Source organism: Oncorhynchus kisutch, linkage group LG15 (assembly GCF_002021735.2).
Source record: "Oncorhynchus kisutch isolate 150728-3 linkage group LG15, Okis_V2, whole genome shotgun sequence".
Classification (NCBI taxonomy): Eukaryota; Metazoa; Chordata; class Actinopteri; order Salmoniformes; family Salmonidae; genus Oncorhynchus; species Oncorhynchus kisutch.
In genome coordinates, this window is record NC_034188.2 from 85,257,288 (window position 1) to 85,281,937 (window position 24,650).

At 44.3% G+C, this 24,650-nt stretch overlaps 1 protein-coding gene across 1 annotated transcript in view; it reads left to right on the forward strand.

The window, feature by feature from the left end:
- Positions 1-24,650, forward strand: part of plch1 (phospholipase C, eta 1) — a 139,681-nt gene that overhangs the window by 69,847 nt on the left and 45,184 nt on the right. The window contains exons 4-10 of the mRNA XM_031791220.1: positions 905-1,148; positions 2,467-2,596; positions 4,631-4,801; positions 14,133-14,226; positions 17,552-17,755; positions 18,101-18,221; positions 24,544-24,650. Coding sequence (XP_031647080.1) covers positions 905-1,148; positions 2,467-2,596; positions 4,631-4,801; positions 14,133-14,226; positions 17,552-17,755; positions 18,101-18,221; positions 24,544-24,650 — 1,071 coding nt within the window. The remainder of the gene's footprint in view (positions 1-904; positions 1,149-2,466; positions 2,597-4,630; positions 4,802-14,132; positions 14,227-17,551; positions 17,756-18,100; positions 18,222-24,543) is intronic.

The window sequence follows — 24,650 nt, forward strand, 5'->3', positions numbered from 1 at the left end:
TGGTGTTTGTCCCATTTTGTGAATTATTTGTTGGTGAGCGGACCCCAATCCTCACATCCATAAAGGGCAATGGGTTCTACAACTGATTCAAGTATTTTTTGCCAGATCCTAATTAGTATGTCAAGTGTTGTGTTCTTCTCTATCTATCTATCTATCTATCTATCTATCTATCTATCTATCTATCTATCTATCTATCTATCTATCTATCTATCTATCTATCTATCTATCTATCTATCTATCTATCTATCTATCTATCTATCTATCTATCTATCTATCTATCTATCTATCTATCTATCTATCTATCTATCTATCTATCTATCTATCTATCTATCTATCTATCTATCTATCTATCTATCTATCTATCTCCCTCCCTCCCTCCCTCCCTCCCTCCCTCCCTCCCTCCCTCCCTCCCTCCCTCCTCCCTCCCTCCCTCCCTCCCTCCCTCCCTCCCTCCCTCCCTCCCTCCCTCCCTCCCTCCCTCCCTCCCTCCCTCCCTCCCTCCCTCCCTGTGTGTCCTGACATTGTCTAGAGGGTGTGTCCTGGCTGAGTATCAGAGTCAAACAGAAGCCATGTTGTTGACTACAGTAGTGCTGCTGTGACTTCAGGGCCAGTCAGTTAATTGGCCTGCAGTGTCTGTCTGGTTACGTGTTTATCTCTAACTTCTCCTCATTGATGTCTTCATTCATTATTTAAGAAGGGAGGAAACTATCATCGCCCTAGCAGTTATCAAAAGCTTTACTTGTTGGTCTCCTAACAGACTTTTGTTCGTTTTCATCCATTTTGATCACAAAGGAAAGCTACCAAGATATCTCAGTGCTATGGAATATTCTGATTCTTGCTCTGTCTCCTAACTCTAAATGGTTCTCTCTCTCTCTCTTCTTGTCCTGCCCTCTTTCTCTTACAGTCACTATTGATTCGCTGTACAAGGTGACGGAGGGCCGTCAGTCAGACATCTTCCACCGCCATGCGGAGAACAGTTTCGACCCGGCCTGCTGTTTCACCGTTTATCATGGCAACCACATGGAGTCCCTGGACCTGGTGACCTCTAACACTGAGGAGGCTCGGACCTGGGTGACAGGACTACAATACCTGATGGCTGGCATCAGTGACGAGGACTCACTGGCCAAACGACAACGGACACATGACCAATATCCTTTTAAGACTAACACGTTCATGCACACACACACACACACACACACATATCCTTATTACACCGCATACCCTGCTGTCCCTATCTTACGCCTAACCAGTATTGTTCAATCTGTTGAGTGGCTGACACACTTTTATGCTCTTCTTTGACATCTTCTTTGACATCTTCTTTGTTCCTATTCTTTGACATCTTCCTTGTTCCTATTCTTTGACATCTTCTTTGACATCTTCTTTGACATCTTCCTTGTTCCTATTCTTTGACATCTTCTTTGACATCTTCTTTGTTCATCTTCTTTGACATCTTCCTTGTTCCTATTCTTTGACATCTTTGGGGTGGCAGGGTAGCCTAGCGGTTAGAGCGTTGGACTAGTAACCGGAAGGTTGCAAGTTCAAATCCCCGAGCTGACAAGGTACAAATCTGTCGTTCTGCCCCTGAACAGGCAGTTAACCCACTGTTCCTAGGCCGTCATTGAAAATAAGAAGTTGTTCTTAACTGACTTGCCTAGTTAAATAAAGGTAAAATACATCTTCCTTGTTCCTATTCTTCGATATCTGCTTTGACATCTTCTTTGTTCCTCTTCTTTGACACTACCTTTGTTCCTCTTCTTTGACACTACCTTTGTTCCTCTTCTTTGACATCTTCTTTGTTCCTCTTCTTTGACATCTTCTTTGTTCCTCTTCTTTGACATCTTCTTTGTTCCTCTTCTTTGACATCTTCTTTGTTCCTCTTCTTTGACATCTTCTTTGTTCCTCTTCTTTGACATCTTCTTTGACATCTTCTTTGTTCCTCTTCTTTGACATATTTTTTTGACATCTTCCTTGTTCCTCTTCTTTGACATCTTCTTTGACACCTTCTTTGTTCCTCTGCTTTGTTTCCATTCTTCCCAAAAAGAAAGTGCTCACCCTCTTTTCATTTCCTCCTCTGTCTGCTGAATGCAGTGTGTGTGTGTGTGTGTTTATATTTCTGCTGAATGCAGTGTGTGTGTGTGTGTGTGTGTGTGTGTGTGTGTGTGTGTGTGTGTTTATATTTCTGCTGAATGCAGTGTGTGTGTGTGTGTGTGTGTTTATATTTCTTCTGAATGCAGTGTGTGTGTGTGTGTGTGCCTTGGAGCGTTGTTCTGGTCTGACTGGATTTGACGACTGACAAAATATGGTGCTGCACACACACACACACACACACACACACACACACACACACACACACACACACACACACACACACACACACACACACACACACACACACACACACACACACACACACACACACACACCACATCATCATCATCATCGTGGCTGTGTCCTTAACTCGTGTAGGTGGATGAAGCAGACGTTTGAGGAGGCTGATAAGAACGGGGATGGTCTGTTGAACATGGAGGAGATCTACCAGCTACTGCACAAGATGAACGTCAACCTGCCCCGCAGGAAGGTCAAACACATGTTCCAGGTCAGTCACGGGTCAGAGGTGAAATACCTGTCATCTGTCACTACACTATCTAGAGAAGAGAGGAGGGATGCGTTCTAACTAAACCTCACCTGACAATTGATGAGCAGTTAGGAGGTGTTTATATACATCCAGGATAGGGCTACGGCAATGTTTAGTGGTTAGACTTAGAGAACATCAGTCTTCTGTCTTCTCGAGCCAGATAGTGACAACTGTGACAGTAGTACTGCTACCTGGAAGCAAATCCCACCTTCAAACCAAGATCCAAAGCTTTAGCTAATGTTTTCTCTCACGGGTTTATAATGGGCCCATAGGGCTCTGGTCAAAACTAGTGCACTATGTAGGGAATAGGTTGCCATTTAGGATGTAGCCCTATGCGATTTAAATGACAGGCGTGCCTGCGAGTGCTGAGCATGAGGGTCAGATAATACAGTTGGTTTATAGTCCACTATTTTATTTAGACAATTTTTAGGGCACCGCCAGGAGTGAATTGTTGTATAAACCGAACAAGGACAATGTCAGAACGCCTTTTCTGTCCTCACATGACAATGTCCTTGGAGTTGTTTGGTCCATGTTAGGGCACCATGGCTAGAGTTGTTTGGTCCATGTTAGGGCACCATGGCTGTGTGTGAATGTACCAGATGTTTACTAGAGTTGTTTGGTCCATGTTAGGGCACCATGGCTGTGTGTTTAAATACCAGATGTTAATTAGAGTGGTTTGGTCCATGTTAGGGCACCATGGCTGTGTGTGAATGTACCAGATGTTTACCAGAGTGGTTTGGTTCATGTTAGGGCACCATGGCTGTGTGTGAATGTACCAGATGTTTACCAGAGTGGTTTGGTCCATGTTAGGGCACCATGGTTAGAGTTGTTTGGTCCATGTTAGGGCACCATGGCTGTGTGTGAATGTACCAGATGTTTACCAGAGTGGTTTGGTCCATGTTAGGGCACCATGGCTGTGTGTGAATGTACCAGATGTGTACTAGAGTTGTTTGGTCCATGTTAGGGCACCATGGCTGTGTGTGAATGTACCAGATGTTTACTAGAGTGGTTTGGTCCATGTTATGGCACCATGGCTGTGTGTTTAAATACCAGATGTTTACTAGAGTTGTTTGGTCCATGTTAGGGCACCATGGCTGTGTGTGAATGTACCAGATGTTTACTAGAGTGGTTTGGTCCATGTTAGGGCACCATGGCTGTGTGTTTAAATACCAGATGTTTACTAGAGTTGTTTGGTCCATGTTAGGGCACCATGGCTGTGTGTGAATGTACCAGATGTTTACCAGAGTGGTTTGGTCCATGTTAGGGCACCATGGCTGTGTGTTTAAATACCAGATATTTATTAGAGTGGTTTGGTCCATGTTAGGGCACCATGGCTGTGTGTTTAAATACCAGATGTTTATTAGAGTGGTTTGGTCCATGTTAGGGCACCATGGCTGTGTGTGAATGTACCAGATGTTTACTAGAGTTGTTTGGTCCATGTTAGGGCACCATGGCTGTGTGTTTAAATACCAGATGTTAATTAGAGTTGTTTGGTCCATGTTAGGGCACCATGGCTGTGTGTTTAAATACCAGATGTTTATTAGAGTTGTTTGGTTCATGTTAGGGCACCATGGCTGTGTGTGAATGTACCAGATGTTTATTAGAGTTGTTTGGTTCATGTTAGGGCACCATGGCTGTGTGTTTAAATACCAGATGTTTATTAGAGTGGTTTGGTCCATGTTAGGGCACCATGGCTGTGTGTTTAAATACCAGATGTTTATTAGAGTGGTTTGGTCCATGTTAGGGCACCATGGCTGTGTGTGAATGTACCAGATGTTTACTAGAGTTGTTTGGTCCATGTTAGGGCACCATGACTGTGTGTTTAAATACCAGATGTTTATTAGAGTGGTTTGGTCCATGTTAGGGCACCATGGCTGTGTGTTTAAATACCAGATGGTTACAGACAAAAGAGGTGTAAAGGCACAGTTTGGAACAGAGGGTCACCTGACCAATGTAGACCCTCTCTAATGGTGACATAACTTCCCTTTCCCACAGGAAGCGGACTCGGATGACCAACAGGGCACGTTGACATTTGAGGAGTTCAGTGTGTTTTATAAGATGATGTCTCTGCGGCGGGACCTGTATCTGCTGCTCATGGGATACAGCGACAGGAAGGACCACCTGACTGCCGAAGAGCTGGCCAACTTCCTGCTCAACGAACAGAAGGTCAGGGTTCACAGAAAGACCAAACTAGATGATGTAGCTTTAGTGATCTGTAGTAGAGTCAGTGTTGAAGGTAACCGCTACTGTCTAGTACTGCATCCCGGCAAAAATAAATAGTAGAGGTACTCCGTACCGGTAAAACATGAGCCAATCACAATAATTACAACAAAATGTCAAGAAAACTGTAGGCTATTACATCACTTTAGATTATGATGTCATAGGCATGACACATGAGTGAATGGACTTTAACAGGTGGTGTAGTCTGCGCGACATCCATTCACCAGTGTTTGGAGGCTGGAGATGTGTTGTTAGTGGATGAACGTGAGCGGCCTAGTAGGAGATGTGTTGTTAGTGGATGAACGTGAGCGGCCTAGTAGGAGATGTGTTGTTAGTGGATGAACGTGAGCGGCCTAGTAGGAGATGTGTTGTTAGTGGATGAACGTGAGCGGCCTAGTAGGAGATGTGTTGTTAGTGGATGAACGTGAGCGGCCTAGTAGGAGATGTGTTGTTAGTAGATGAACGTGAGCGGCCTAGTAGGAGATGTGTTGTTAGTGGATGAACGTGAGCGGCCTAGTAGGAGATGTGTTGTTAGTGGATGAACGTGAGCGGCCTAGTAGGAGATGTGTTGTTAGTGGATGAACGTGAGCGGCCTAGTAGGAGATGTGTTGTTAGTGGATGAACGTGAGCGGCCTAGTAGGAGATGTGTTGTTAGTGGATGAACGTGAGCGGCCTAGTAGGAGAGGTGTTGTTAGTAGATGAACGTGAGCGGCCTAGTAGGAGATGTGTTGTTAGTGGATGAACGTGAGCGGCCTAGTAGGAGATGTGTTGTTAGTAGATGAACGTGAGCGGCCTAGTAAAGGAGGCCTTTTTGAAGTGGTAGTTTGACAATCAGATGAAAACATTTGACTGGTTGTGTTTATGCCACAACGAAAGGTAATACAGTGTAAAAATGTATTTACAAATCTTTATGAGGTCCACAGAGATCCTTTTGAATCACAGTGTTTTACAATCGTTAGGACCCATTTCTCAATACTTAGGTCACTTTTTCAAAACTCTTCACACAGTTCTCCTAACAAACTTTCAGCTTGGCACAGCAGTTAATATCACATCCAAAATGCACTAAAACTCCCAAAACACTTCATACATGTCTCAAATCAACTCATTCTTCCAGAACACTAGCAAAGGTTGTCACCCAACAAGCACACTTTGTCACTCATAAAACAACGACCTAAACAACACTAACAACAGGTTACACAATGTTTTCTTAAAAAAAATGTCTTTAGCACACAAGAATGACACCTCTCTACTGTTTAGAATTCACTGCAGTTTAAGTTACAGGAAGGAATCAGACATGATGCAATATGCTTCAATAGGTTTTATGTCATTTTTATGGCATTGAGTGATTCCAAAATACAACAATTTGTATATACACCATCTACCGATACAGATACAGTAGCAATGCCAGTCAACCTTGTCTTCTGCATTGGGCCATAGGTTCTCATCCACAACACATCTTATGTCATCTTGGGCAATACACCTAGGAAATAATATTTTGGCATGCCTGGTCCATCCCTGGCAATCTTCTGCAGATATGTCCAGGAATCCAGCATTCATTGCGTACAGGAGGGGCATTTGATCATGTGGATGGTGGTCATAAACCTTCCACCTCCATGGGGAAAATAATTCCTCTATGGGGTTGAGGAATGGAGAGTAAGGTGGAAGGAAAATAATTCCTCTATGGGGTTGAGGAATGGAGAGTAATGTGGGAGGAAAATAATTCCTCTATGGGATTGAGGAATGGAGAGTAAGGTGGGAGGAAAATAATTCCTCTATGGGGTTGAGGAATGGAGAGTAATGTGGGAGGAAAATAATTCCTCTATGGGATTGAGGAATGGAGAGTAAGGTGGGAGGAAAATAATTCCTCTATGGGATTGAGGAATGGAGAGTAAGGTGGGAGGAAAATAATTCCTCTATGGGATTGAGGAATGGAGAGTAAGGTGGGAGGAAAATAATTCCTCTATGGGGTTGAGGAATGGAGAGTAAGGTGGGAGGAAAATAATTCCTCTATGGGATTGAGGAATGGAGAGTAAGGTGGGAGGAAAATAATTCCTCTATGGGATTGAGGAATGGAGAGTAATGTGGGAGGAAAATAATTCCTCTATGGGGTTGAGGAATGGAGAGTAAGGTGGAAGGAAAATAATTCCTCTATGGGATTGAGGAATGGAGAGTAAGGTGGGAGGAAAATAATTCCTCTATGGGATTGAGGAATGGAGAGTAAGGTGGAAGGAAAATAATTCCTCTATGGGATTGAGGAATGGAGAGTAATGTGGGAGGAAAATAATTCCTCTATGGGATTGAGGAATGGAGAGTAATGTGGGAGGAAAATAATTCCTCTATGGGGTTGAGGAATGGAGAGTAATGTGGGAGGAGAAGTGACACCATCCTGGGATGGGCTGCAAACCACTCTGTGACTGCAGGAGTGTTGAAATGCCACGTTGTTCCATACAATTACAAATGTTGTCCGATTTCACCTCGCTGTAACCCTGTCCTCACCTGGCACAACCCTTCCATAGAGGTCACCCAGGAATGTAATGAGACGATAGATGCCACTGTTGAGCGTTGCAGATTTGTCTGCCCTCTCAGACCAGCCTCTCGTTGACAGACCATGATTTATTACAGGATCAATTATAGCAGCCATAATCTCATCTAAGACTGCAGCTCTTGATCTTCCTCTCAGTCTTCTTCCACCATGCATACGTACTCCTCTTCCTCTCCCTCTTCCTCTCCCTCTCCCAGCCACTCTTCTTCCTCTGTCAGCCACTTCACTATCTCTGGCTGGGTCCATGTTTAGATTACAGTACAGCCTTATTCCTAACATGTCTCCTTTTGTATAGATGGTAATGACATTGAAAGACTAACACCTGGGTAGGTGTTCAGCTACAATGGGAATCAGCTGGGTAGGTGCTCAGCTACAATGGGAATCAGCTGGGTAGGTGTTCAGCTACAATGGGAATCAGCTGGGTAGGTGCTCAGCTACAATGGGAATCAGCTGTGTAGGCGTTCAGCTACAATGGGAATCAGCTGGGTAGGCGTTCAGCTACAATGGGAATCAGCTGTGTAGGTGCTCAGCTACAATGGGAATCAGCTGGGTAGGTGTTCAGCTACAATGGGAATCAGCTGGGTAGGTGCTCAGCTACAATGGGAATCAGCTGGGTAGGTGTTCAGCTACAATGGGAATCAGCTGGGTAGATGTTCAGCTACAATGGGAATCAGCTGGGTAGGTGTTCAGCTACAATGGGAATCAGCTGGGTAGGTGTTCAGCTATAATGGGAATCAGCTGGGTAGGTGTTCAGCTACAATGGGAATCAGCTGGGTAGGTGCTCAGCTACAATGGGAATCAGCTGGGTAGGTGTTCAGCTACAATGGGAATCAGCTGGGTAGGTGTTCAGCTACAATGGGAATCAGCTGGGTAGGTGTTCAGCTACAATGGGAATCAGCTGGGTAGGTGCTCAGCTACAATGGGAATCAGCTGGGTAGGTGCTCAGCTACAATGGGAATCAGCTGGGTAGGTGCTCAGCTACAATGGGAATCAGCTGGGTAGGTGCTCAGCTACAATGGGAATCAGCTGTGTAGGTGCTCAGCTACAATGGGAATCAGCTGGGTAGGTGCTCAGCTACAATGGGAATCAGCTGTGGTTGCTCTAATTGTTTTGATAGTGTTTCATTTATTAGATGTGGAATATATTTCAATACGGTATTACTATAGAAATGTAGCAAATTGCTGTCTTATTCAATTTTGTGTTATGTTAGGTTTTGAACTTAAGTTTAATAGTTTATATACGTAATCATGTGCAAATTGGCCTGTAGGTACATAACGTTCTGGTGGTGGTTGTGTCTGACATTTGAAAGATGTAGTCATTGAATGCATTTTGTGCCAAAGCAATGAAAAATGATCCACAGTTTAGCCCACATAGACGGCTGTTGTGCTCACTGTGTGAAGAGTTTTGAAAAAAGTTACCTAAGTATTGAGAAATGGGTCCTAGCGATTGTAAAACGCTGTCATAAGGCTTATATACTGTATGTAAGTCTTTGATTACACACAAGTGCATGCACACCCAATCTACTTTCACTCCTAATATGGGTTGTCTCTGGCACAACATCCTCTCTACAGTGTGGTAGGAAAGTATTCAGACCCCTTACATTTTCCCACAATTTGTTACATTACAGCTCAAATTGATTAAATAAAACATTTTCTATGTTCTACACACAATACCCCATTATGACAAAGCGAAAACAGGTTTTAAGACATTTTTGCAAATGTAAAAAATACCATAAATAAATACCTTATTTAAATAAGTAATTCAGACCCCCAGACTCAGACCCCCAGACTCAGACCCCCAGACTCAGACCCCCAGACTCAGACCCCCAGACTCAGACCCCCAGACTCAGACCCCCAGACTCAGACCCCCAGACTCAAAATTGAGCTCAGGTGCATCCTGTTTCCATTGATCATCCTTGAGATGTTTCTACAACTTGATTGGAGTCCACTGTGGTAAATTCAATTGATTGGACATGACTTGGAAAGCCACACACCTGTCTATATAAGGTCCCACAGTTAACAGTACACGTCAGAGCAAAAACCAAGCCATGAGGTCGAAGGAATTGTTCATAGAGCTCCGAGACAGGATTGTGTCGAGGCACAGGCCTGGGGAAGGGTACCAAAATATTCTGCAGCATTGAAGTTCCCCAAGAAGTCCTCCATCATTCTTAAATGGAAGAAATTTGGAACCACCAATACTCTTCCTAGAGCAGGCTGCCTAGCCAAAAATGAGCAATCTGGAGAGAAGGGTCTTGGTCAGACAGGTGACCAAGAACCCAATGGTCACTCTGACAGAGCTCCAGAGTTCCTCTGTGGAGATGGGAGTAGGGCTGTGGCCGTCACAAAATTTCATTAGCTGGTGATTGTCAAGCAAATAACTGTCAGTCTCACAGTAATTAACAGTTAATTAACATAAACACATTTAGTATCTCCTGGCTTCCACACATTATCTACAAGCCACTGATGCAGACCTTTTGAACATCTACATTTTTAAAAGTCTAATAACTCAATGTAATATAGCTTAGACCTTCACAATAATTCCATTATTTATATTCGACAGGTGTAAAGAAGCATGAGATGAAGAAAATGTAGTCAATTTCAAAAGCATACTCTGAATTGTCCTTATGTTAGGTCCTCATCTGGCTATGCCAAATGGCTGTGGGCTACACTAGTTCATTTAGCAGACGAGATTTGCTTAAAATTCCAAGGCTTTATTTTATGGTATAAAGATATTTTCTCCAAACGATTTGAGGGAGTACACACATATGGCTACTTTGTGTTGAGCTGCTAACAAATAAATAGCTACTCCTACATGTATATGCTTAATTTAGAGTTATTAGTGTAACTTTAGTTGTTCTACTATATGGCTATATGTTGTGATGTTTAATACACTGTAAGGCTGCATGATGAGACTGTAATTATGATTTGAAAAAAGTTGCTTGAAAGACATGAGCTCTGCTTTGCTTTTTTGCGCAGGCTGTACACACTACATCAGTCACTCATTCACAATTTGACAAGCACTTGATAATGCACTTGATAATGCACTCGATAATGCACTCAATAATGCACTTTATAATGCCTAGGCATCCCCTTTGTGTGGCCGTAATGCATCCTAACAAAATCTCTCACACACATGGCTCTCATCACATGATCGGGTCTTTCTCACAGACTATAAGTGAAGAGAGACACATTGGGGACGCAACTTTTCACGTCCTCATCCAATTCCGAGGTGCATATTGAAGATATTGGAAGAACTGTCCACATTTACTTTTCGTCAGCCAACAAGATGAGTAAGTCTAACAAACAGCAAAAGCACTAGCCTATGTCAGTCTACTATCCCCCATAGTACAAAAGTTGACCTATTCTATTCCGTGCGAGAAATAAATATTCAAAATATTGTCACGCCCTGACCATAGTAAGCTGTTTATTCTTTATGTTGGTTGGAGCGGGATAGTGACTAGGGTGGGTCATCTTTTTTGTATGTCTATGTTGGCCTGATATGGTTCCCAATCAGAGACAGCTGTTTATCATTGTCTCTGATTGGGGATCATATTTAGGTAGCCATTTCCTCATTTGTGTTTGTGGGATCTTGTCTACATTGAGTTGCCTGAGTGCACACAAGTAGCTTCACGTTTCGTTTATACGTTATTGTTTTGGTGAGTTTCAGTTTCTAAAAAATATGTGGAACTCTACTCACGCTGCGCCTTGGTCTACTCATTACGACGAATGTGACAAATATAGTCTGGGACAGTTGTGGGATGCAGTAGATCTCAAATTAATGCAACCACTAGCATCAACAAAAACTTTATACGCAATGTGGCTGACGCAACAGATCAGACTGTTTAGCTTAAACTGTTGATAAACTATTAGGCTATTTCTTCACATTATAAGCGCAGCAATCCACACACGGCAGTAGGCTATAAGCACGAATGTTCCATTAGCTGAAAACACCATTATCAAAAGTGACCACAAATGCAATTATGCATGTACTGCTTTATTATAAAGGTGCATTCTTATGGTGAAAATGATCTTCCCCAAACATGAAACTCACACTGTCACACCCTGACCATAGTTTGCTTTGTATGTTTCTATGTTTTGTTTGGTCAGGGTGTGATCTGAGTGGGCATTCTATGTTACATGTCTAGTTTGTCTATTTCTATGTTTGGCCTGATATGGTGAAAATGATCTTCCCCAAACATGAAACTCACACTGTCACACCCTGACCATAGTTTGCTTTGTATGTTTCTATGTTTTGTTTGGTCAGGGTGTGATCTGAGTGGGCATTCTATGTTACATGTCTAGTTTGTCTATTTCTATGTTTGGCCTGATATGGTTCTCAATCAGAGGCAGGTGTTAGTCGCTGTTTTAGGTTTTCTCACATTTATTGTTTTGTTAGTTTATTCATGTGTAGAGTCTTTATTAAAGAACCATGAATAGAAACCATGCTGCATTTTGGTCCGCCTCTCCTTCAACTCAAGAAAACCGTTACACACGCGCTGCTCTACACCCCTTGTAAAGCAGATTAATGTGTTTATTTTTAAGATATTATTGGGACACTTTAGTTGTGTTACAAACCTTATCAAATCATATAGGCGAATGGGCTAGGCTACATGAGGTGTGATACTAACCTTATCAAAGCATATAGGCGAATGGTCTAGGCTACATGAGGTGTGATACTAACCTTATCAAATCATATAGGCGAATGGGCTAGGCTACATGAGGTGTGCGACTATGATTTGAAACTGTTTAAAAAAGGCACTGTTTCTTATGCTGGGCATAATTCACAAGTGATAGGCTAATATTGTCACCCATCAGACTATTCCTGATTCAATATTGTCTTTACATATATGAAATAATATATGCCCTAAATGTCTTTTGATTTAGAATGAACCATTATCATGCACCTGTCACGAAACAGGGGCAGGAAAGAAAGTTGAGAAATGAACATAGTAGGCCTAGCCTATAGAAAGCTAATGGGACCCTCCTCTTTTTAGTAGAGGCCATCACTATGTTTTCTCGTGCAATTGCACAGTCTATAGAAATGTTGCGCAACATGAACTCATGGGCTCTCATGAAGTGTTTGATTAGATTTCGATAACATTTACATTGATGTCAGAGTGATTAGAGGGACAGTAGAGTGCTGAGTACCAGGCAGTTAGCAAGTTTGGTAGGCTACTAATGACCATCAGCAGCATCAGAGCTTGGAGAAGCCTAATAACCGTGACTAAACTGTCACGTGTAATTTGACTGCCTTCATGACTCGTGCCCGCCGGTGTTGCGGCGGGCACGAGCAACAGCCCTAGATGGGAGAATCTTCCAGAAGAACAACCATCTCTACAATACTCAGGACTTTATGGTAGAATGGCCAGATGGAAGCCACTCCTCAGTGAAAGGCACGAAAGCCCGCTTGGAGTTTGCCTAAAGGCACATAAAGGACTATCAGACCATGAGAAAGAAGATTCTCTGGTCTGATGAAACCAAGATGAACTCTTTGGCCTGAATGCCAAGCATCACTTCTGGAGGAAACCTGTCACCATCCCTACGGTGAAGCATGGTGGTGGCAGCATCATTCTGTGGGGATGTTTTTCAGCGGCAGGGGCAGGGAGACTAGTCAGTGTCGAGGGAAAGATGAATGGTACAGAGAGATCCTTGATGAAAACCTGCTCCAGAGCGCTCAGGACCTCATACTGGGGTGAAGGTTCACCTTCCAACAGGACAACGACCCTAAGCACACAGCCAAGACAACACAAGAGTGGCTTCGGGACAAGTCTTTGATTTTCCTTGAGTGGTCCAGCCAGAGTCCAGACTTAAACTCCATCAAATATCTCTGGAGAGAACTGAGAATAGTTGTAGAGCGATGCTCCCCATCCAACCTGACAGAGCTTGAGAGAATCTGCAGAGAAGTATGTGAGAAACTCCCCAAATACAGGTGTGTCAAGCTTGTCGCGTCATAACCAAGAAGACTCAATGCTGTAATTTCCACCAAAGGTGCTTCAACAAAGTACTGAGTGAAGGGTCTGAATACTTAAGTAAATGTGATATTTCCGTTTTTTTGGTTTTCTGTTTTAGCTTTGTCATTATAGGGTATTGTGATGTCATTATAGGGCATTGTGATATCATTATAGGGTATTGTGATGTCATTATAGGGTATTGTGTGTAGTTGATGAGGGGAAAAAGACATTAAAAAATCACCTTAATCAATTTTAGATTTAGGCTGTAACGTAACAAAATGTGGAAAAAGTCAAGGGGTCTGAATACTTTCCAAATCACTGTATTCTTCATACCTGTCTGTCTGTCTGTCTGTCTGTCTGTCTGTCTGTCTGTCTGTCTGTCTGTCTGTCTGTCTGTCTGTCTGTCTGTCTGTCTGTCTGTCTGTCTGTCTGTCTGTCCCTCTCTCGATCTCTCTATCCCCCCCTCCTCTGTTTCTATCTCCTCTCCCCCTCCCTGAGGCAATTTGGTATTGTCAGAGTTATGGTCATCCAGTTTATGCCCTGAAGTCCACCTTATTGCCTCAGTCTAGACTCCAGTACTCAGAGTGAGTCCAGACATCAATACTGTGAGCATTTTGACAGAGGTCTCTCAGGAGTCTATATTGATTGTCAGATTGTGGCTTGGTTTGTCTGATAGTGTCTGTCTCATGAAAAGATGTGTGTGTGTGTGTTTGTATGTGTGTATCTGAGTGTGTCTGTGTGTGTGAGTGTGATTGTGTTCTGACAGTGTGTGTCTCTCTCCTCAGATGGTGAATGTGACTACAGAGTACTGTCTGGATGTCATTGAAAAGTTTGAGCTGTCTGAAGAGAACAAACAGAAAGGCATTCTGGGAATTGAGGGTAAGCCCCTCTGTTACCCTCTCCCTCCACTTTAACCTCTACTCTCTCTCTCAATTCAATTCAATTCAAGGGCTTTATTGGCATGGGAAACATGTGTTACAAAGCAAGTGAGGTAGATAATATATAAAGTGAATATATAAAGTGAAAAACAATAAAAATTAACAGTAAACATTACACATACAGAAGTTTCAAAACAGTAAAGACATTACAAATGTCATATTATATATATACAGTGTTTTAACAATGTACAAATGGTTAAAGGACACAAGATAAAATAAATAAGCATAAATATGGGTTGTATTTACAATGGTGTTTGTTCTTCACTGGTTGCCCTTTTCTCGTGGCAACAGGTCACAAATCTTGCTGCTGTGATGGCACACTGTGGAATTTCACCCAGTAGATATGGGAGATTTTCAAAATTGGATTTGTTTTCGAATTCTTTGTGGATCTGTGTAATCTGAGGGAAATATGTCTCTCTAATATGGTCATACATTGGGCAGGAGGTTAGGAAGTGCAGCTCAGTTTCCACCTCATTTTGTGGGCAGTGAGCACATAGCCTGTCTTCTCTTGAGAGCCATGTCTGCCTACGGAGACCTTTCTCAATAGCAAGGCTATGCTCACTGAGTCTGTACATAGCCAAAGCTTTCTTGAAGTTTGAGTCAGTCACAGTGGTCAGGTATTCCGCCGCTGTGTACTCTCTGTGTAGGGCCAAATAGCATTCTAGTTTGCTCTGTTTTTTTGTTAAATCTTTCCAATGTGTCAAGTAATTATCTTTTTGTTTTCTCATGATTTGGTTGGGTCTAATTGTGTTTCTGTCCTGGGGCTCTGTGGGGTGTGATTGTGTTTGTGAACAGAGCCCCAGGACCAGCTTGCTTAGGGGACTCTTCTCCAGGTTCATCTCTCTGTAGGTGATGGCTTTGTTATGGAAGGTTTGGGAATCGCTTCCTTTTAGGTGGTTGTAGAATTTAACAGCTCTTTTCTGGATTTTGATAATTAGTGGGTATCGGCCTAATTCTGCTCTGCATGCATTATTTGGTGTTCTACGTTGTACACGGAGGATATTTTTGCAGAATTCTGCGTGCAGAGTCTCAATTTGGTGTTTGTCCCATTTTGTGAACTCTCTCTCTCTCTCTCTCTCTCTCTGCCTGCCTGCCTGCCTCTTGGCTGTTAATTCTATAAAGGGTTGAAGACTTAGAGATCATACACGAATGTGAGATGGTTAAACAGTTTTTGGGGCTTTAGATAAACTACACCACATGTAGAGCTCAAAGGCAGAGACCGTCTCAAAGGCAGAGATCACTGCGTGTCCGAGATCGCTGCGTGTCCGAGATCGCTGCGTGTCCGAGACCGCTGCGTGTCTGAGATCGCTGCGTGTCTGAGATCGCTGTGTGTCGGCGATTGCTGTGTGTCTGAGATCACTGTGTGTCTGAGATCGCTGCGTGTCCGAGAACGCTGCGTGTCCGAGATCGCTGCGTGTCCGAGATCGCTGCATGTCCGAGATCGCTGCGTGTCCAAGACCGCTGCGTGTCTGAGATCGCTGCGTGTCTGAGATCGCTGTGTGTCGGAGATTGCTGTGTGTCTGAGATCACTGTGTGTCTGAGATCGCTGCGTGTCCGAGAACGCTGCGTGTCCGAGATCACTGCGTTTCCGAGATCACTGCGTGTCCGAGATCGCTGCGTGTCCGAGATCGCTGCGTGTCCGAGATCGCTGCGTTGGAAGAGGGAAGAGGTGGAGAAGGAAGGGGACAGGAGGAAGAGGAGAGGTGGAGGAGGAAGAGGAGAGGTGGAGGAGGAAGGAGAAAGAGGGAGGAGGAAGGAGAGAGGCAGAGGGAAGGAGCAGTGGAGGAGGAAGTGTATAGGTGGAGGAGGAATGAAGAGGAAGATGAGGAAGGGGAGAGGTTGATGAGGAAGAGGAGAGAGAGGTGGATGAGGAAGGGGAGAGATGGAGGAGGAAGGGGAGAGTTGAATGAGGAAGAGGAGAGAGAGGTGGAGGAGGAAGAGGAGAGAGAGGTGGAGGAGGAAGAGGAGAGAGAGGTGGAGGAGGAAGGGGAGAGATGGAGGAGGAAGGGGAAAGGTGGAGGAGGAAGGGGAGAGGTGGAGGAGGAAGAGGAAAGAGAGGTGGAGTAGGAAGGGGAGAGGTGGAGGAGGAAGAAGAGAGGTGGATGAGGAAGGGGAGAGAGAGGTGGAGGAGGAAGGGGAGAGGAGGAAGAGGATAGGTGGAGGAGAAAGGGGAGATGAGGAAGGAGAGAGGTGGATGAGCAAGAGGATAGGTGGAGGAGGAAGGGGAGAGGCGGGTGAGGAAGAGGAGAGGTGGATGAGGAAGAGGAGAGTTTGAAGAGGAGAGGTGGATGAGGAAGAGGATAGGTGGAGAGGGAGAGGAGAGATGGAGGAGGGAGATGAGAGGGGGATGAGGAAGGAGAGAGAGGCAGAGGAAGGGAGCAGTGGAGGAGGAAGGGGAGAGGTGGAGGAGGAAGGGGAGAGGTGGAGGAGGAAGGGGAGAGGTGGAGGAGGAAGAAGAGAGATGGAGGAGGAAGAGGAGAGGTAAATGAGGAAGAGGACAGGTGGAGTAGGAAGCGGAGAGGAGGAGGAGGAGAGGTGGAGGAGGAAGGAGAGAGGAGGAAGGGGAGAGGTGGAGGAGGAAGAGGAGAGGTGGAGGAGGAAGGAGAGAGATGGAGGAGGAGGAGAGGTGGAGGAGGAAGGAGAGAGGAGGAGGAGGAAGAAGAGAGGAGGTGGAGGAGGGAGAGGAGAGGTGGAGGAGGAAGGAGAGAGATGGAGGAGGAGGAGAGGTGGAGGAGGAAGGAGAGAGGAGGAAGGGGAGAGGTGGAGGAGGAAGAAGAGAGGTGGAGGTGGAGGAGGGAGAGGAGAGGTGGATGCCTCCCCCAGTTAATACCCTCCTCCTTTCCCTCTTCAGTCAGCAAATTCTGAGAATCAGTGTGCATTAAAGTATTACATCCCATCACTAAAAGCTCGTTAAGGCTCATCAAAGCCCTGTGCCTGTCTGGGTTTTCTCCTCTGATGTTTCTGTAATGGGTGGTCTGCTATTAAAGTTATGCCTCTTTATATTATACTACTTATTCTATGTATCGCAGCTTTAACCAATGCAGTGCTGCCGTAAGTCAATTGAATAACCTTGTTCCTCCCAAATGCTCATGTGTTCTATTCAGTTAAATTGGATTGGATTAATCTAGCGCTCACAGAAAGCCAAGGAGGGCCAAGGGCCAAGGAGGGCCAACCTCTGGGGGACAGAGAGAAATAATTGTTATGAGGATGTTAGTAAAATGAATACAGCTTTTCTACCATGTCTGTCTGTCTGTCTGTCTGTCCAGGTTTCACCAGTTTCATGCGCAGCCCCACGTGTGATGTGTTTAACCCTGAACACCATGAGGTGAACCAGGACATGGATCAGCCTCTGAGTAGCTACTACATCTCCTCGTCTCATAACACCTACCTGACGGGAGACCAGCTGCTGTCTCACTCCAAGACAGACATGTACGCCTGGGTACTACAGGCTGGCTGCCGCTGTGTGGAGGGTGAGGCAGTACACACACACACACACACACAGACTCTCTCTCACATACACACACACACATGCTGATATATGCACACGCACTCACCCCTTCTCACAACGATCCCTCTCTCATATCCCTCCCTCCCTCTCCCTCTCTCTCATATCCCTCCCTCCCTCTCCCTCTCTCTCATATCCCTCCCTCCCTCCCTCCCTCCCTCCCTCCCTCCCTCCCTCCCTCCCTCCCTCCCTCCCTCCCTCCCTCCCTCCCTCCCTCCCTCCCTCCCTCCCTCCCTCCCTCCCTCTCTCTCTCTCTCTCTCTCTCTCTCTCTCACTATCCCGATCTCTCCACGTCTCTGTCTATCTGTAGTGGACTGTTGGGATGGTCCTGATGGAGAGCCCATGGTGCAGCATGGTTACACTCTGACCTCCAAGATCACCTTCAAGTCTGTCATAGAGACCATCGAAAAATACGCCTTCATCAGCAACCAGTAAATACACCACTATCCCTCAACTCTCACCGTGTGTGTGTGTGTGTGTGTGTGTGTGTGTGTGTGTGTGTGTGTGTGGTGTGTGTGTGTGTGTGTGTGTGTGTGTGTGTGTGTGTGAGTCTGTGTGTGTGAGTCTGTGTGTGTGAGTCTGTGTGTGTTTAAAGACGGTAGTTTCTGAGATCCCTCATCCTTCCCTCCACACACACACACACACACACACACACACACACCACACACACACACACACACAAACACATACACATGATCCTGTGTATCATCCAACACCTGTTGTTTGTTGTTTGTATATTCTAGCCGGGTGGTCTGGGAGGCTCTCCTGGGTGTTTTCAGAACAGGAACACTGTAAGGAGATGGTGTTCCCCAGAGCACATGTTCATCTGTCCCCTTCTCTCTGATATGCAACCAATTAGAGTTAAAGTAGCTCTTCTCACACAGTTTATTCAGAGAAACTTTCCATTTCAACATTATGCAACAGTACTTTCAACAAAGTTAACTTTTCTAAATGAAAAACAGCAGGATTTGTGTTCATTAGAGGCACACAGGGATACCTGGTATTATCCTCTATTACTGAAACATCTGCTCTGAGACACACTGTCTGTCTGTCTGTCTGTCTGTCTGTCTGTCTGTCTCTCTCTCTCTCTCTCTCTCTCTGTCTCGCTCTCTCTTTCTCTCTCTTTCTCTCTCTCTCTCTCTCTCTCTCTCTCTCTGTCTCTCTCTCTCTCTCTCTGTCTCGCTCTCCTCTTTTTCTCTCTCTCTCTCTCTCTCTCTCTCTCTGTCTCTCTCTCTCTCTCTGTCTCTCTCTCTCTCTCTCTCTCTCTCTCTCTCTCTCTCTCAATTCAATTCAATTCAAGGGCTTTATTGGCATGGGAAACATGTGTTAACATTGCCAAAGCAAGTGAGGTAGACAACATACAAAGTGAATATATAAAGTGAAAAACAACAAAAATTAACAGTAAACATTACACATACAGAAGTTTCAAAACAGTAAAGACATTACAAATGTCATATTATATATATATACAGTGTTCTAACAATGTACAAATGGCTAAAGGACACAAGATAAAATAAATAAGCATAAATATGGGTTGTATTTACAATGGTGTTTGTTCTTCACTGGTTGCCCTTTTCTCGTGGCAACAGGTCACAAATCTTGCTGCTGTGATGGCACACTGTGGAATTTCACCCAGTAGATATGGGAGTTTTTCAAAATTGGATTTGTTTTCGAATTCTTTGTGGATCTGTGTAATCTGAGCGAAATATGTCTCTCTAATATGGTCATACATTGGGCAGGAGGTTAGGAAGTGCAGCTCAGTTTCCACCTCATTTTGTGGGCAGTGAGCACATAGCCTGTCTTCTCTTGATTGCCATGTCTGCCTACGGCGGCCTTTCTCAATAGCAAGGCTATGCTCACTGAGTCTGTACATAGTCAGGGCTTTCCTTAATTTTGGGTCAGTCACAGTGGTCAGGTATTCTGCCGCTGTGTACTCTCTGTGTAGGGCCAAATAGCATTCTAGTTTTTTTGTTAATTATTTCCAATGTGTCAAGTAATTTTTGTGGGTCTAATTGTGGTGCTGTCCTGGGGCTCTGTGGGGTGTGTTTGTTTTTGTGAACAGAGCCCCAGGACCATCTCTCTCTCTCTCTCTCTGTTTCTCTCTCTCTGTCTCTCTCTCTGTGTCTCTCTCTGTCTTGCTCTCTCTGTAGCTCTCTGTCTCTCTCTCTGTCTCTGTCTTTCTCATTGTCTGTCTCTGTCTGTCTCTGTCTCTCTGTCTGTCTATCTGTCTATCTCTCTGTCTCTGAATGCTTATTGTTAATCTCTGTTGGTTACTGAAACAATGTGACAATCCATGCATACTCCACTTCGCACTGTCTCCACAGATAATACTGCCAGTTTGCAACCATTGTTTCTCTATCACACACACATACAGTATTTATGTACATGCAGAGACACACTCAACCAACTGTTTAGCTCATGAAAGTAAATGACAGTAAGAGTCACTGAGGACCTTTCAGTAGCTCCAGTACACTCAAATCAAATCAAAGTATTTGTCACGTGCGCCGAATACAACAGGTGTAGTAGACCTTACAGTGAAATGCTTACTTACAGGCTCTAACCAATAGTGCATAAAAGGTATTAGGTGAACAATAGGTAGGTAAAAAAATAAAACAATAGTAAAAAGACAGGCTATATACAGTAGAGAGGCTATATACAGTAGCGAGGCTATATACAGTAGAGGCTATATACAGTAGAGGCTCTATACACTAGAGAGGCTATATACAGTAGAGAGGCTATATACAGTAGAGGCTATATACAGTAGAGAGGCTATATACAGTAGAGGCTATATACAGTAGAGAGGCTATATACAGTAGAGAGGTTATATACAGTAGAGAGGTTATATACAGTAGAGAGGCTATATACAGTAGAGGCTATATACAGTAGAGAGGCTATATACAGTAGAGAGGCTATATACAGTAGAGGCTATATACAGTAGTGAGGCTATATACAGTAGAGAGGCTATATACAGTAGAGGCTATATACAGTAGAGAGGCTATATACAGTAGAGAGGCTATATACAGTAGTGAGGCTATATACAGTAGAGAGGCTATATACAGTAGAGGCTATATACAGTAGAGGCTATATACAGTAGAGAGGCTATATACAGTAGAGGCTATATACAGTAGAGGCTATATACAGTAGAGAGGCTATATACAGTAGAGAGGCTATATACAGTAGAGAGGCTATATACAGTAGAGGCTATATACAGTAGAGAGGCTATATACAGTAGAGAGGCTATATACAGTAGAGAGGCTATATACAGTAGAGGCTATATACAGTAGAGAGGCTATATACAGTAGAGAGGCTATATACAGTAGAGGCTATATACAGTAGAGGCTATATACAGTAGAGGCTATATACAGTAGAGAGGCTATATACAGTAGAGAGGCTATATACAGTAGAGAGGCTATATACAGTAGAGGCTATATACAGTAGAGAGGCTATATACAGTAGAGAGGCTATATACAGTAGAGAGGCTATATACAGTAGAGGCTATATACAGTAGAGAGGCTATATACAGTAGAGAGGCTATATACAGTAGAGAGGCTATATACCGTAGCGGCTATATACAGTAGAGGCTATATACAGTAGCGAGGCTGTATACAGTAGTGAGGCTATATACAGTAGTGAGGCTATATACCGTAGCGGCTATATACAGTAGAGGCTATATACAGTAGCGAGGCTGTATACAGTAGTGAGGCTATATACAGTAGTGAGGCTATATACCGTAGCGGCTATATACAGTAGAGGCTATATACAGTAGCGAGGCTGTATACAGTAGTGAGGCTATATACAGTAGTGAGGCTATATACAGTAGAGGCTATATACAGTAGCGAGGCTGTATACAGTAGTGAGGCTATATACAGTAGTGAGGCTATATACAGTAGAGGCTATATACAGTAGAGGCTATATACAGTAGAGGCTATATACAGTAGCGAGGCTGTATACAGTAGTGAGGCTATATACAGTAGAGGCTATATACAGTAGAGGCTATATACAGTAGACAGGCTATATACAGTAGTGAGGCTATATACAGTAGTGAGGCTATATACAGTAGTGAGGCTATATACAGTAGTGAGGCTATATACCGTAGCGGCTATATACAGTAGAGGCTATATACAGTAGCGAGGCTGTATACAGTAGTGAGGCTATATACAGTAGTGAGGCTATATACAGTAGAGGCTATATACAGTAGAGAGGCTATATACAGTAGAGGCTATATACAGTAGAGGCTATATACAGTAGACAGGCTATATACAGTAGACAGGCTATATACAGTAGACAGGCTATATACAGTAGAGGCTATATACAGTAGCGAGGCTATATACAGTAGAGGCTATATACAGTAGAGAGGCTATATACAGTAGACAGGCTATATACAGTAGAGGCTATATACAGTAGAGAGGCTATATACAGTAGCGAGGCTATATACAGTAGCGAGGCTATATACAGTAGCGAGGCAATATGCAGTAGAGGCTATATACAGTAGACAGGCTATATACAGTAGCGAGGCTATATACAGTAGCGAGGCTATAAAAGTAGTGAGGCTACATACAGACAACCGGTTAGTCAGCCAGATTGAGTGTACATGTAGATGTGGTTAAAGTGACTATGCATATATGATGAACCGAGAGTAGCAGTAGCGTAAAAGAGGGGTTGGAGGGTGGTGGGTGGGACACAATGCAGATTGCCCGGTTAGCCAATGGGAGCTCTTAGAGAAGAAGCTGCTATCTAGAACCTAAAAGGGTTATTCATCTGTCCCCATAAGAGAACTCTTTGAGGAACCCTTTTTGGTTCAATGTAGAACCCTATTAGGGTTGTGGAACCTGGTTCTACCTGGAACCAAAAATGGTTTTCCTTTGGTGATAGCCGAAGAACACTTTAGGAACCCTTTTTTCTAAGAGTGTGAAAGAGGAGGCAGCCAGGTGAGTTGGTCATGAGAGGAGAGGATTTAGAGTGACAGGAGGCTCCATCAACACAACCAGTTACAGAGGAGGCAGCCAGGTGAGTTGGTCATGAGAGGAGAGGATTTAGAGTGACAGGAGGCTCCATCAACACAACCAGTTACAGAGGAGGCAGCCAGGTGAGTTGGTCATGAGAGGAGAGGATTTAGAGTGACAGGAGGCTCCATCAACACAACCTGTTACAGAGGAGGCAGCCAGGTGAGTTGGTCATGAGAGGAGAGGATTTAGAGTGACAGGAGGCTCCATCAACACAACCAGTTACAGAGGAGGCAGCCAGGTGAGTTGGTCATGAGAGGAGAGGATTTAGAGTGACAGGAGGCTCCATCAACACAACCTGTTACAGAGGAGGCAGCCAGGTGAGTTGGTCATGAGAGGAGAGGATTTAGAGTGACAGGAGGCTCCATCAACACAACCAGTTACAGAGGAGGCAGCCAGGTGAGTTGGTCATGAGAGGAGAGGATTTAGAGTGACAGGAGGCTCCATCAACACAACCAGTTACAGAGGAGGCAGCCAGGTGAGTTGGTCATGAGAGGAGAGGATTTAGAGTGACAGGAGGCTCCATCAACAAAACCTGTTACAGAGGAGGCAGCCAGGTGAGTTGGTCAGGAGAGGAGAGGATTTAGAGTGACAGGAGGCTCCATCAACACAACCTGTTACAGAGGAGGCAGCCAGGTGAGTTGGTCAGGAGAGGAGAGGATTTAGAGTGACAGGAGGCTCCATCAACACAACCTGTTACAGAGGAGGCAGCCAGGTGAGTTGGTCAGGAGAGGAGAGGATTTAGAGTGACAGGAGGCTCCATCAACACAACCTGTTACAGAGGAGGCAGCCAGGTGAGTTGGTCAGGAGAGGAGAGGATTTAGAGTGACAGGAGGCTCCATCAACACAACCAGCTAAAGAGGAGAGGAGAATGTCTCGTTGTTGTGCCATTAGCTGTTTAATTAGCATTTACTCCTAATGGGAGAGCATGGATAGTGGACGGAACAGAGTTATTTTTACATGATGAAATGATACAGTGACAGATTCCTCGCTCTTTCTCTCAGGGTTATTTATTTTATTCCCACCATATTGCCACCTGTTATGACGAATCAGGCTCCTTGCCTGTGATGGGAGAAATGAGCGCCTTGCACGGTTACACATCACACCTCATTTACCAATACACCTGGTGTGTGTGTATGTGTGTGTGTGTGTGTGTGTGTGTGTGTGTGTGTGTGTGTGTGTGTGGTGTGGTGTGTGTGTGTGTGTGTGTGTGTGTGTGTGTGTGTGTGTGTGTGTGTGTGTGTGTGTGTGTGTGTGTGTGTGTGTGTGTGTGTGTGCGAGTAAGGAGACAGGTGAGGAGAGGTCAGTGAAGGGCTCAGAGCCCTCTGGGAGAGCTGTCATTCTGACAGGTTTGACATTTGAGCTGAGCTGCTGTCTGAACACAAGTAATTTCACCTCTAAATGAACAAACACACTGAAAATATTTGGTTTAATTTCTGCTGTGTTTCTTGTGCTTCTGTCAAGGCTATTCTGTCGGAGATTGTGGGGAGAGTGTGGTTTGAAAGGATTTATGTTTAGGGTGGCTAAATATGTTCATTTATTTTCAACAAATCACTCTGAGTCAATTTGTTGTATATAAAACTGTAATACAGGGTTGGTGTAGATGAAGCTGGACATTTACAGTCCTTGATGTGTATTGTGAAGAGCAATATGGCTGCAAGACCCGTCCACATCCAGTATCATAGAACTCTGCTACTCACGGAGATATCCATTCTAGTCATTGTAACTCCATGTCTCTCCCTTCCCCCAGGTACCCAGTGATCCTGTCCATAGAGAACCATTGTAGCATCCAACAACAGAAGAAGATAGCCCAGCACCTCAGAGAGATCCTGGGAGACAAGCTGGACCTGGGAGAGG